This window comes from Cajanus cajan, chromosome 7, assembly GCF_000230855.2.
Source record: "Cajanus cajan strain Asha chromosome 7, NIPB_CcT2T_4, whole genome shotgun sequence".
NCBI lineage: Eukaryota > Viridiplantae > Streptophyta > Magnoliopsida > Fabales > Fabaceae > Cajanus > Cajanus cajan.
In genome coordinates, this window is record NC_138523.1 from 56,467,071 (window position 1) to 56,479,747 (window position 12,677).

Here is a 12,677-nt window from a genome sequence, read left to right on the forward strand (position 1 = left end):
TCTCAACGGTTTTGGAACCCTTCTAACTTTGACTTCTATGCAGTCACTTTTATAAAGTCAATGTCAACTACCATTGTGTAAACATGCTGTTTCTTTGAATCGACATATTCCTATCGGGAGAGACCGTTCAATATTGGGTTACGATCAAAATCTCATTTAAAATGAAATGAAACTCTAGCGTATAAAATTAAGTCCATCACATTGGTAACGGTTCAATATTTACAACTTTTGAATCCTGATTCATTTTTTAAGTTGTTGAAACTATTTCAAAGTATAATAAAAATTGAACAAGTAACCCAAGAGCCAAAGATACAGACTTCATACACTATCCAGAGAAAATTTCTACTTGGTCTTGAAATAAGAAGATAGCTGCTTGGCCTTTATAATAGGCGTTAACTTAAATTCAACCCACGAGCTGATTGGTACTTTAAATGCATTGGATGCGGCGCTGAATGAGTGGTCTTAAGTTTCGTGTGATTTACCTAAACCCTGAAGGAGCCACTTGAGGATTGCCACCGGCTTGTCTCCTCTGAGCTCTTGATTGAGCAAGCATGTCATCATAATTCTGGTCCAGACAGTAATCATAAGTATGCATATGTTTAAAGAGAATAACCATTAATAGCATAAATAGCAATAATTATTACCCGTTTCTCAAATGTAACATCCCTTGAATCAATTGTTTTGTCAGCAATTCCGTAGTCTATAGCTTCCTGTGCTTGAAAATATTTAGGCCTCTGGACATCTTTAGTAATTTCTTCCTTTGATTTCCCTATCCCTTTTGCTAACAGCTCAATGTAATACTCGGTATTTGCCTCTAACTCTTTTGCCTGTATGTGTTTTGCCAACATAACTGGTAATGTCTAAAACAATAACTGAGATGCAATATAATGAAGAGAACAAACAGGTAGACAGTACCTTAATCCACATGTCTACAACAGCACCACTTGATCTGTTGACTTTTGGGAGATATAATTTTGCTGCAATAGTAATCAACACCAGTTTAGAATCCACAGTAGTAATCGAGGGCAAAGCTCGAAAATCATAGTTTAAACATCCACATATTTTACATAATCTACACAATACATACAAGCAGTTACGTTTCCACCTTTTCAATACTCAAAACTATCAACTGACAAGGAAGAAATATCCTAACTCGAGAAATTTCTGAATATCCTAATCCTATTGTAATATCTTTGGGTTAAATATGTTTTTAGTTCCTCAAATTTAGGGTAAATCTGTTTTTGGTCTCTCAAATTTAAAATTGTTGCTTTTAGTCCCTGTAATTTCAAAAAATCTTATTTTAATCCTTATATTCAAATTTTGTTAAGAAATTTATCAAACATTATTGCATAAAATCTACCTATTAGTATTTCTATTAGTGAAAATATCACATTAAATTTGATTGATATTTCATAACTGTCTTAATTAGTCACTTTTAAATATGTTATTGGTGACCTAAAGGACTAAAACAAGATTTTTGAAAATTATAGGGACTAGAAACAACAGTTTTAAATTTGAGAGACCAAAAACAAATTCATCTTCAATTTGAGGGACTAAAAACATATTTAAGCCAGTATTGGAGGGGGACAAGAAACTTTATAACTGATGAAGAACACTTTTTATGCAATCCAATCAAGAGTCAAGACGAATTTCAATTTGTTTTCCAAATCAAGAGTAAAGATAATGGCTTCTGATTGTGCTCTGGAAGTAAATGATATGAAATCCACACATAAACAGTAAAAAAAACATAGCTAATAATTGGGTTGGAAATAAAAGAAAATCAGATCCAATTCTGCTCTGAAAATAAATATGAAACCAACACGTGAACAGAAAAAAAAAACATAAGTAATAAGTCGGTCTGCTGTAACAGACTTTCATTCCATGGTCATGTAGACCATGAATGTGTACAAAGTACTGCACAAGTTGATAGCATTACATAAAGATCAAAACTCTTTCATTTGTTCCTTGAAAATTGGGATTTCTTTTACTTTTGAATGGTGGCAATCCAACAGTTTCAGTTCACAAATCATAACTCTACCGTCCTTGCCCTATGGCTCCTGAAGAACTAGAATTTGATAAATTGATCTTCCCAAAAATACTTCTTAACAAGCATATCAGTGGCCTTTTGATTAAAAGGTGTAATATGTGATGACAACTAGATGATTGGGAAATTACAAACCAGTATTCCGTTGTCCATTCTTCAAATATGTTCATGAATGAGATACTATGTACAAGACATAGAAGGAAGCATTAATCGGAAGTTCCAAAAGGCCACAACAAACAAGTGAAAGCAATCAAGCAAAAAAAAAATTTTCAAAAGTTTGCATAGATATGATTCGTACTAGATGAATTTGGCTGCACAGCACGATAACCCTTTGCTCCAAGCGACAGAAGCATTGCTGCTTGACCATATGCCATGCCACAATTCACGGTATAGACATCTGCTTTGACATACTTCAGGAAGAAAGAAAAAAGATTAAATAAAAGCAAGAGTTACAAACGATTGGTTCAAAGATATAAACGAAATCCCAGCCTTGGGGCATAGGAGTTGCACATGATTCATGATAACAACTTACAGACATCATATCAGCTATGGAATATGCCTCAGTTTCTGATCCCACGGTCTCATTCTTCTCATTCTAAACAGAAAAAAAAAAGGGAAAGGAGAAACAATTATATAAATCAAAACCTCATACATTACAGGAGAGAATTTAGAACAATGGCCATAACACTTGCCTGAGTTCCAGATGAATTAATATATAAGTAAATAGGTTTGGTAGGGTTATCATAATCCAACCACATAAATTGAGCAACAAGAAGTTCTGTCACGGCTGGTACAATCTGTACAAATAACAAAGCCTTAAAGAGGAATACCACGAAGATTGGGATAAAAGATAGTAGGTACATATCCATATACAGAAGTTAGTGAGGGGAAAAACAGGAGCTATCAGGATGATGCTTACCGGCATACCCAAATAGCATATTCTAGCATCCAAGAGCAAAGAAGGCAGATCTGGTGGCGCAGTTCTTGGCCTTCCAGCTCCCCTACCTCCTCCTCGGTACATACTAACACTCATGCTGTATTTTGAAGCATCATTTTTTCCCATGGTAGATAGACTCCACATTCCACCATGATCCATATAATTCTTGGCAGACGAGATGCTTTCCTGTAATTAAAATTAAGAAAACTTATGAGCATCTAATACTCTGGTAAAATTGGGTGCTTTGAAAAATCAACTCCACGATCAATAATCAGGCTATAGATAGGTAATTTTGCTATATAGACAGTATCAAGGATATATATGGTCAGAACCTCTGTAACTCTTTCAGTCTGCTGGCGGATAGGATTATCTTCAGTCATGAACATGTCCATTTGTGAAGGAGAAAGGCCATATAGATATTGAGGTGCATTCTTGTAGTTTTCCATCACTGCACAAATAGAAAAGCTAGAAATCAAGGTTGGGCACCAAATCTTTAAACTTTTCAATTGAACTTGAATAATAAGTTAAGAAGCTTTTTATATAAAAAATAAATAAAAATAAAATAAAAATCATTTGGATAATTTATGCTCAACCAAGAAAATTTCATCCAAATTAATTTTAGAGCACCAATTTGAAACCTTATGTTTCATAAACAAATATTACCCCTTTGTTTTCCTAGAAGACTTAGAATTAGAAATACCAAGAGTGTAATAAATTAGTCAAAATTGACAATAAAGATACTTAGATGCACAGTTATCTTCTATTCTTCTTACACAAAAAACTTCACATGGTCTTTATCTATGCTGTGCCTTTAAATCTTTAAAATCAGAACTCGTAGTGTGTCTTTATTTTCTTTTCCTACAATTTATGCACATAATTCACAATCTCTCCTACTAATACATTTCAAAACACAAATCTAAATGCATCCTGTCAAATTTATTTCAGTTTAGGAGAATGCATTGTTACTAAATTTAAGGAGCTAATATTCATGCCTCTGAAACTTGGCAGTGTAAATTATCGGGCTACCGTGTTAGTAGACTAAAATTTGTTTGGAGTATGGGCAAAAACTTCATGGAGGTAAAGTGTAATTTAATCCAAGTATTTAAACCTTTTTAAGACGGCAAATAACCAAACGCATATATACTCACTCAACAAGAAATGCACCCAAAAGAAAACTTAAGGGGGGCACAAACAATGATTATGACAAAGCAAACACTAAAGAGTAAAGAACACTACGTTTCACGCCCATCAAATAATTCAGTTTCAAACAAACACCAAAATTGATTGAAGAGACTCTGCAGCACACATAATCAGATAATATAGTCCTCAATCACATAGAAAGCACTTAAATATTTCAGACCCAGACTAAAAAATTTCTACTTTTTAAAATTTTTCTACTCTAATTTTCCTCAAAAACCACATAATTGAAATTTTTTGGGGGGCTAAACTAAACGAAAAGAGTAAATTAGTATTAGACACTATACAAAGGAAAAGAAACTGAAGGTGGAAAAACTAACATCCATCTTTGAGATTTTCCTTCCTGAACTGTTTGGGGATGTGGTCGAGGGAGCACTTGACAGAGGAAGAGTTGAAGCAGCGCGGTGCCGCTCGGCGAGAAGAGGGAAAGAGCTTGGTTCCATGGAGGAAGGAGGAATCGTGAATGGAGGGCGCAGAGAGCGATAAAGAGAGAGAGGAGGACATGGGTACACGAAATTGGAAACAAAGTTACAAAAGTTGATGTGAAGGGTACCAAAAATGAGGTTTTTGTTCCAAGTGCGAGGAAGATAGGACATAGGAGTACCAGAACCAGAAGCCACTATCCACTTCCTGCGCTAACCGGGTTCGGGTATGCTATTCGGATAACAGTACAACTTTTTTTTTATACTGATAAATAATTATTCTAAAAGTTATTATTGTTATTTTTATTAAATTATAATTTATAACCTATACCTTTGAGTTATACCCTTAAGTTATAAAGAAAAAAAATTATAAAATTATGAATATTTTTTTACACCAAAATTATGAACTTTTTAGTAGCTATTATTTTCTTTCACATATAATCAGAAACTTGAAAGAAAAAAAAAACTACCTATTTCTATTATTAGTATAGATTTTATTTTTAAATAAATATTAGTGTCTCTATTTTCTTAATATATATAATGTCGATAATTTGATTAATGTACATACTACTTTGAACTGTTTTATTTTTATAATAACTTTTAAATTATTATTTTTCATTATTATTTTTTTTTGTTCGTCCCTAGAGTATTCATTGCCGACAGCAATAACTTATTTTTCATTATTTGTCTTTCATTATTTTTTATTTATTTTTATTTTTATTTTTGATAAATCTCTGACTAACTAATAACTACCTTTATTGTGTTATTCCAAATTTTAATTTTTTTAGTGGTGTGTAGTGTTTACATACATTGAAAAGAAAAACAATTAAATATAAATTGTTTAAAAATAACTAAATACATAATATAACCATACAAAATTATGAGTTATTCTTAGACATTATTATACATTAAAAAAATAAATTAATAATTATGACATATTAAAAGAAGTTCATATTGAAGATTTTATGGTTTAATTTTAAGATTTTAATAAAATAAGATATGTCATGATTTAAGAAATAAAATATAATTAATAAATAAATAAATAAAAACAACTTTTATTTATTTATAATTTTACATTAACATTTATAAAAATTTATACTGAGAGGAAAAAAAGGAAAAAGTGAATAATATATAATATTTTTTTACATTTAATACTAATAATTTATTTTTATAAAATTATGGATAAATTTTTGTTGATGAGTGAAAAAAATAATTATTAATTATTTATTTATAATTAATTTATTTTTTCTTTAATTATATAATTTTTTTTATATCATATAGATTAAATAAAAATAATAATTTAATATTCCTCCACCAATAGAGTCTTGAGCGGTCGTCGTGTGACCATGGTTACCATTATGTGTGAAAGAAGATGGTACTCAATTCAAATTTATTTTGCAAAACTAAAATATTTCAAAATGGTATACTCTTAATCAAGTCCACAAAAAATCAATATATGGGGTCTCGTCATAAAAGTCCACGAATGTTTGTCTTGTTTTGTTTCGGTCCAGAGGAGCCCACCAACTTTGCATCACATATATAGGAAGCCCATTGGAATCGTGAATTGAAGTTTCACAAGCCCATCTAAAAGGGTTATCCGAAGAGAAGAGAACGTGAATTTTTATTTGAGGCATGAGCATATTTAATTCTTAAAATAATAAATAAAAATATTTTAAAAAGACAAACCATAAATTTATAATTATAAATTAGAAAAATATATTAAAATAGTAACAAAATCGATCTCTCTAATTTATAAAATTAATTGTTTAATACAGTTAGTGATGTAATTTTACTCTCACATACCCTTTATATTAAAGGAGATAAACCTTGCATATCTAATACTGACATTTATTTCAGGCACACACACACGTACACTAGCCGTGTTAGCATACAAAATGTCTTGATTGTAACCATTTAAGTGTGTGGGACAAAATTCATGATATTTTGTAAATTGAAAAACAAAATTTATAAAAAGATATTTTGAAAAATAGAATTTGTGAAATTGTATTACTTTGAGAGTAAAAACTATAATTAAACCTAAACTTTTTCATTAAATATGAATATAAATTCCTGATGAAAATTTTTAATGTTTAAAAATAGACCCAAAAACAGCTAATTAAGAACAGCATCTTAACTAAACCACACTTTCAACACCTCAAATGGCTTTTATCAGAAAAAATATTTTTCTTGTGATGAATAAACTCCGTTCCCAGTTCCCATAGTTAAAAAAAAAAAAAGTAAAAGATGAGTGAGAATTGAGAGAAAATGTATGGAAGTTATTTTGGGATAAAAAATAAATCTCCTAAAAAAGAAGGAAAGTGTGAAAATTTTGATGAGATAGAATAGTAATAACAAGTAAATAAAATAATACTAATAATAATAAATAATGAATATAATACTAATAATAATAAATAGTGAAAATAATACTAAAAATAATAAACAATTTTCATTTATATTTCAAAATAAATTTATTTATGAATATCATATTTGTTTTTAAAAATATAGTAAAAAATTATGTTTAAATAAATTATTTATAAAAATATATATATATATTTATTTATTTAAATAATAATATATTTATTTTCAAACAAAATTATCCATAACAATACTCAACTTCCATTATATTTCTTTCTATTTTTGACTTACCAAATAACTTTTATTTTTTCTATTTTTTTAACACTTCGTCACACTTCTCTTTTTTTGTTTTCTCCTTGTTTATTTCCTCTTACTAAATAGTATTGAGATAAAATATTTTTAATTACTGTTAAATTAATTTGTTCTACTTACTTTCTCTTGTATCAAATCACTTCATTCTAATATTGGAGTAATTAGAAGCATTGAGACCTAAATTCAATATTCATCACATCCTTATAATGTTTCTTATCATTACAAAAAGAAATTACTTCATTCTACTATTATGTGAAAGATCTTCCACCTTGCAATATCGTCGATTTTTGTTAGCACATTGCTGATATGTTCAAAAAATAAAAATAAAAAACAAATTGATAATTTTATATTATTTTAATAGATAAATTAAAATTATTGTCTCTCATATTTTTTTAAATTAAAAATATATATACGAAAACGAATAAAATTAATGATGAAAACGAATTTTAATATGATAATAACAAAAAAATTATTTAAAACTATTTTATATACGAAAGCAACATCTAATGAGTTATAAATAAATGTCATAAAATATAGTCTTGGTATATTTTTTTTTTTAAGGTCAGTGTGGGCACGGCCAGTTGAAGTAATTAGTGATTAGCATGATATGATGATGTTTGTCGGTTATCCTGAACACGTGGAAGCATGTGATTGAGAGTTGAAGAGCTACGTGTCACCAATTAGAAGAACTTATCTGCGTTGCGTGTCAATATACCAAACCCTTTTTTATTGCGTCGGTGAAGCAACTACCCTCTCCCCCGCTGCCACACTCCACTCTTCACTCACTATCACCTCTATATTAAATCACACACACGCCTTTCCTTCTTCTTTTTTTTTTTTTTTTCCTTATCCTTCTAGAATATATATATATGCCCACAATCATTTTTTTTAATTTCCTCAATTTAATCATGCCAAATTTTTATGATGTGATATTTTCCTTTTTCTAACATCATTGTATCATAATTAGTTGATAGAAGTAATAATTACCTAGTTCGTATACTCATGACTTGTTAAAAGTAGTGATTACTTAGTTCATGTATTCATGACTTTTGGTGTAATTAGGTATTGATTTAGAGGATATTTAGATATAAGATAAACATGTTTTGAGAATTTTTTATTAAAAATAAAAAATTAACAGAGAAACTCTAAAAACTTGTTTTTAAGCTAGTATCTAAAAAGATTCTTAAGTGAGACTTAACTTCAAATATCATGCATAGAGAGTAAAAAGAATCCACTAAATATCACAAATTAGACTTGTTCACAAAAACTAATTATTAGTAAAGTTACATAAACTTCTAATTAAGTAAAAAATTTTAATTTTAAAGTTAACTTTTCTATATTATAAATATTTTTAATTCAAGTAAAGATATATCTCTCGTAAATGATAGGGTTCGCTGATTATGTATCATTAATATAAAATTATTTTATATTTTCAGTCAATCATATATAATAAATTATAATATGCATGCATAGCTTTTAAATACTTTTATAAAAATCAATAAATTTATTATACACTACTTATTAAAATTGAACTCTAAATATTAGTTTATTTGCTAGTGTTATTTTTTCGTTATTATTTGACTTTGTTCCGCCACAGAAAGCGAGAACTACCTCTAGATAACCTTGTTAGTGGGTATTCATGTCCAGGACACCCAAGACTATAACTTGGTGTCTCAACCCTAGGGATTCCCTTATATACCAAAGTTCTATCTTGAACATATATTCTTGACTTCTTGTCACACTCCTGCAAACCAGGGCATGCACTATCATTATTTCAAAAGATCGTTCCTGCATGATATTGATGCCATAGTAGCTATTTGATATTTAATTATAATGCGGTCACCTACCCACCCAATTGAGTTCTAATCAGAATTTCGGTCGATGGTAATTGGTAAATCTACACGGTATAGATTTTAATTGTTTATCCTTTTACAAGACAGAATAGTTGAGATAATAGAGAAAATAATTAAGAAATCAAGCAAACAACTAATTAAGGTTTATTATTCCAAAAGTACTTTAAATATTTATTCTCATTGATCTTTTTCTTCGGTAATAAATAATTTTTCAGTTGACTATACTGCGACTGTAAAGCTTTCCAGTATTTTTTTATTAAAAGTACATTAAAAAATAAAAATACCTTAAAATTTACTTTTTGAATACTTATTTTTAAAATTCATAGTTAGTAAATAAATAAAGTATTAGTAAGTATTAATTTGCGGCGATGAGGAAAATAAAAGTAGTAGTACTAAGAAAAAGGAGTTGATATATTGAAAAGTCATAACTACAGGTGGCACGTGGTGAAATAATGGTTTGCGAACTGTATGCCAAGTGCCAACAAACGAAAAAACGATCTCTGATTGCAGTGGAAGTGGTTGCCCAAACCACGAAAGTTGAAACCCAAGAGAAGAGAACAGCATTCATACCCTCGCCAAACCTTGTATTTATCGCCACGAGGCATCTAATCTACTTCACGTACATTTTCGTTTTTTTCTTTTTCAAAAATAAATAAAATTCAGTCAAATAAGTTTTTTTTCTTTCTTCTTCTTCTTCTTCCTTATCTGAAAAACAGTCAAATATGTAATTTAGCATGATTCCTTTAGAATCACATTCCATTTTTGTATCTGCGCTAGCTCTACAGTCTACATACAACCACGATAAGGATGTAAAGCGATGTGCATGCATATGCATGTGTGCTTTCGTAAAGAGAAATGACACTTGCTTTTAATTTTAACAAATATTTTAAACGTTTCCTTAAGTATTACATAAAAACACGATTCATATATTAAAATTCAAATATAAAAAGCTATGTTGAATGATTGACAATTCACCAAAAAAGAAACGTGATTGTAATTAAGAAAGTGATCAGATATATATTGCAGAAATGAAGTGTTGAAGGTTAAACATAACCGCGTTAGCATGAATTAATTTATGATGATAAAGAAGTAAATACTAAATTACTAGGTAGAATGGTTGTGAACAAGTGATGAGAGGTTACGTTGAGATTTAAAAGAAGTAAAAAGGGTAAAAGGGCAGAAGCGAAGATTGACACGTTTTATAATTATAATAATCGAAATGGAGTTATAGAATGAGTATCGTGTTTTAGACGCAGCGTGGAAAGTGTGAGCGGCAAAAGCATAGACAGAGTCACAGAGGATGATTCGAGATTGGGAGAAGAGGAGTGTTGGTATGGTACGTATGAGCATTCCCTTAGAGTGGGGGTTAATGAAAAGTGAAAAGGGTAAAGATAGCGCAGACGTGTTACGTAACGTAGTTTTGACTTAGAAAAAGTCATGAAATGAAACCAGGTATCCTCTTCTACCCTCTTTAGTTGACCGACTTCGCTCTAACTCTAAAACCAAACCGAGTATCCCTATTCCCTAAATCCTATATATATATGGACACACACACCCACTTCCTCATAAGTCATATCCACTAACTCTTTATTTTTATAGTCTACACTCCACCAAGCTCAATCATTCGTCTTTCTTTCAATGGCTTTAGAGGCTTTGAATTCTCCAACACCACCCACCGCTCCCTTCCCTACCACTACCACCTACCAACAACAAGAGGAGGACCTTGATCTTCAATTCCGCGACCCTTGGGCTAAAAGAAAACGCTCTAAACGACCGCGTTTCGACACCGAAGAAGAGTACCTCGCTCTTTGCCTCATCATGCTCGCACAAGGCGGAAAAAACAACACCAACACCCAACCCTCACCGTCACCGCCACCGCCACCGCCGCTCAAACTAACTCACAGCTGCACCGTTTGCAACAAAGCCTTTCCTTCCTACCAAGCACTCGGCGGACACAAGGCCAGCCATCGTAAATCCTCCTCGGAACCCACCGCCACCGCCGCCGCCGCAGCCAACGACGGCGTTTCGGCCTCCACCACAGGCGGCGGAAGGATGCACGAGTGTTCCATCTGTCACAAGGCTTTCCCGACGGGTCAGGCTTTGGGCGGACACAAGCGCTGCCACTACGACGGCGGGAACAACCACAGCAGCGGCGTCACTTCCTCCGACGGCGGTGCTGCCTCCTCCTCTCACACCCTCCGCGGGTTTGACCTGAACTTGCCGGCGCCGCTGACGGAGTTCTGGGCGCCGGTGGGGTTGGACTTGGGGAAGAAGAACGCTGACCAAGAGGTGGAAAGCCCCTTGCCGGTAACCGCCAAGAGGTCGCGTTTGTTTCTTTCAGAAGACGCTCATGACGAAACGCCGTAGCTTCATTTGTTCGCCCAATATTAAATATTTATTATAATTTTATTGGATTTGTTGTTATCGTGAATATGAATCGCACCCACTTTGCTTTTTTTTTCTTTTTCTTTTTTTTTTTGGGTTAGGGGGATTGGGATTACTGATTAGGTTCGGATTTTGTTTCTGCTCTGCTCATCTGTACAGACAAAATTTGTTCATTGCTTTTGGACTCTTCTTTGTCATCCATTCAATCTAACAATTTCTTTTCTCAGTAATATTTATTTATGCCCGAATAAATATGTCTCAGTCTCCATTATATATTTACTTCACTTCTTCAGTACTGCTGCATCCATTTAATTTACATATTATCTTTAAATTCATCAACCATTCAAATATTCATTAGAATTTAGAGATATATATATTCAAGTTTTTCTTTCTTTTTTGTGTATTCCTTGTTTTAATTACAAAGGTAGAAGAAAATTAAATATATATAATTTTTACCTAATTCAACTTTATTGTCTCTATTACTGATCGTCTTTACGTTGAGTAATGAGAAAATCAATAAGGTTCTTCTTTAAATTGATTTCACTTCAAGTACACAAATTGCAGAATATATCTGCTTCAAAAGGAAAATGAAAAACAAAATAAGGGAAAATTAAATTTAGATTGCATTAAATATGGTAAAGGTGTGAATAACTGAAAAAGGTATAATACACATGTCTAAACTTATTACAAATTTTCACATTTTCTACATAATTAATGATACGCTGGTTTTTTAATTTTCCAATTTGATTAGAATGGATTATGATTATATTACAAATTTGCACCCTAAAAGAGAGTCGAATGTAATACCAAATAACCACTGTTACAAAAGATATAATATATGGGTGAAGTCTATTAATGGTGGGGGGTACAGTATGGAGACCCAAATTAATTGACCACTTAAGGATGGATTGAGTCAAGGTCTTCTCCACTAAAATAGTGTAATCAACAAGGTGGGGTTTTACTTGGGCACAAAAACATCCACTGCATGCCGCGTGAACAACGCAGGGACAGCAGGGACCAAATTACTTTCTTGCTTAATTGTTTTTGTTTAGGTCATTTTGACAGCTTAAATGAACTGTATTCATTAATGAATTGAATTGAAATTTCAATGGCTCACTAATTGTTACTAATATTTTCTCTTTCTCTCTAATTAATCCGTTGCGAGTCCTCTG

The 12,677-nt window shown here is 31.5% G+C and overlaps 2 protein-coding genes across 2 annotated transcripts; one reads left to right on the forward strand and one right to left on the reverse strand.

Moving 5' to 3' along the window:
• Window positions 1–180: 180 nt before the first annotated feature.
• CLPR1 (CLP protease proteolytic subunit 1) lies at window positions 181–4,794 on the reverse strand. Its single transcript, XM_020381188.3, has 9 exons — window positions 4,499–4,794; window positions 3,314–3,429; window positions 2,964–3,167; window positions 2,737–2,841; window positions 2,577–2,639; window positions 2,343–2,454; window positions 916–977; window positions 645–827; window positions 181–565 (listed from the first exon to the last, which is right to left on the reverse strand). The coding sequence occupies exons 1-9, from the start codon at window positions 4,680–4,682 to the stop codon at window positions 479–481; spliced, it is 1,116 nt and encodes a 371-aa protein (XP_020236777.2). The 5' UTR covers window positions 4,683–4,794; the 3' UTR covers window positions 181–478.
• Window positions 4,795–10,669: 5,875 nt separating this feature from the next.
• Window positions 10,670–11,757, forward strand: LOC109817656 (zinc finger protein ZAT10). Its single transcript, XM_020382978.3, has one exon. It carries the CDS (start codon window positions 10,759–10,761, stop codon window positions 11,485–11,487), a length of 729 nt encoding a protein of 242 aa, XP_020238567.2. The 5' UTR covers window positions 10,670–10,758; the 3' UTR covers window positions 11,488–11,757.
• Window positions 11,758–12,677: the final 920 nt, after the last annotated feature.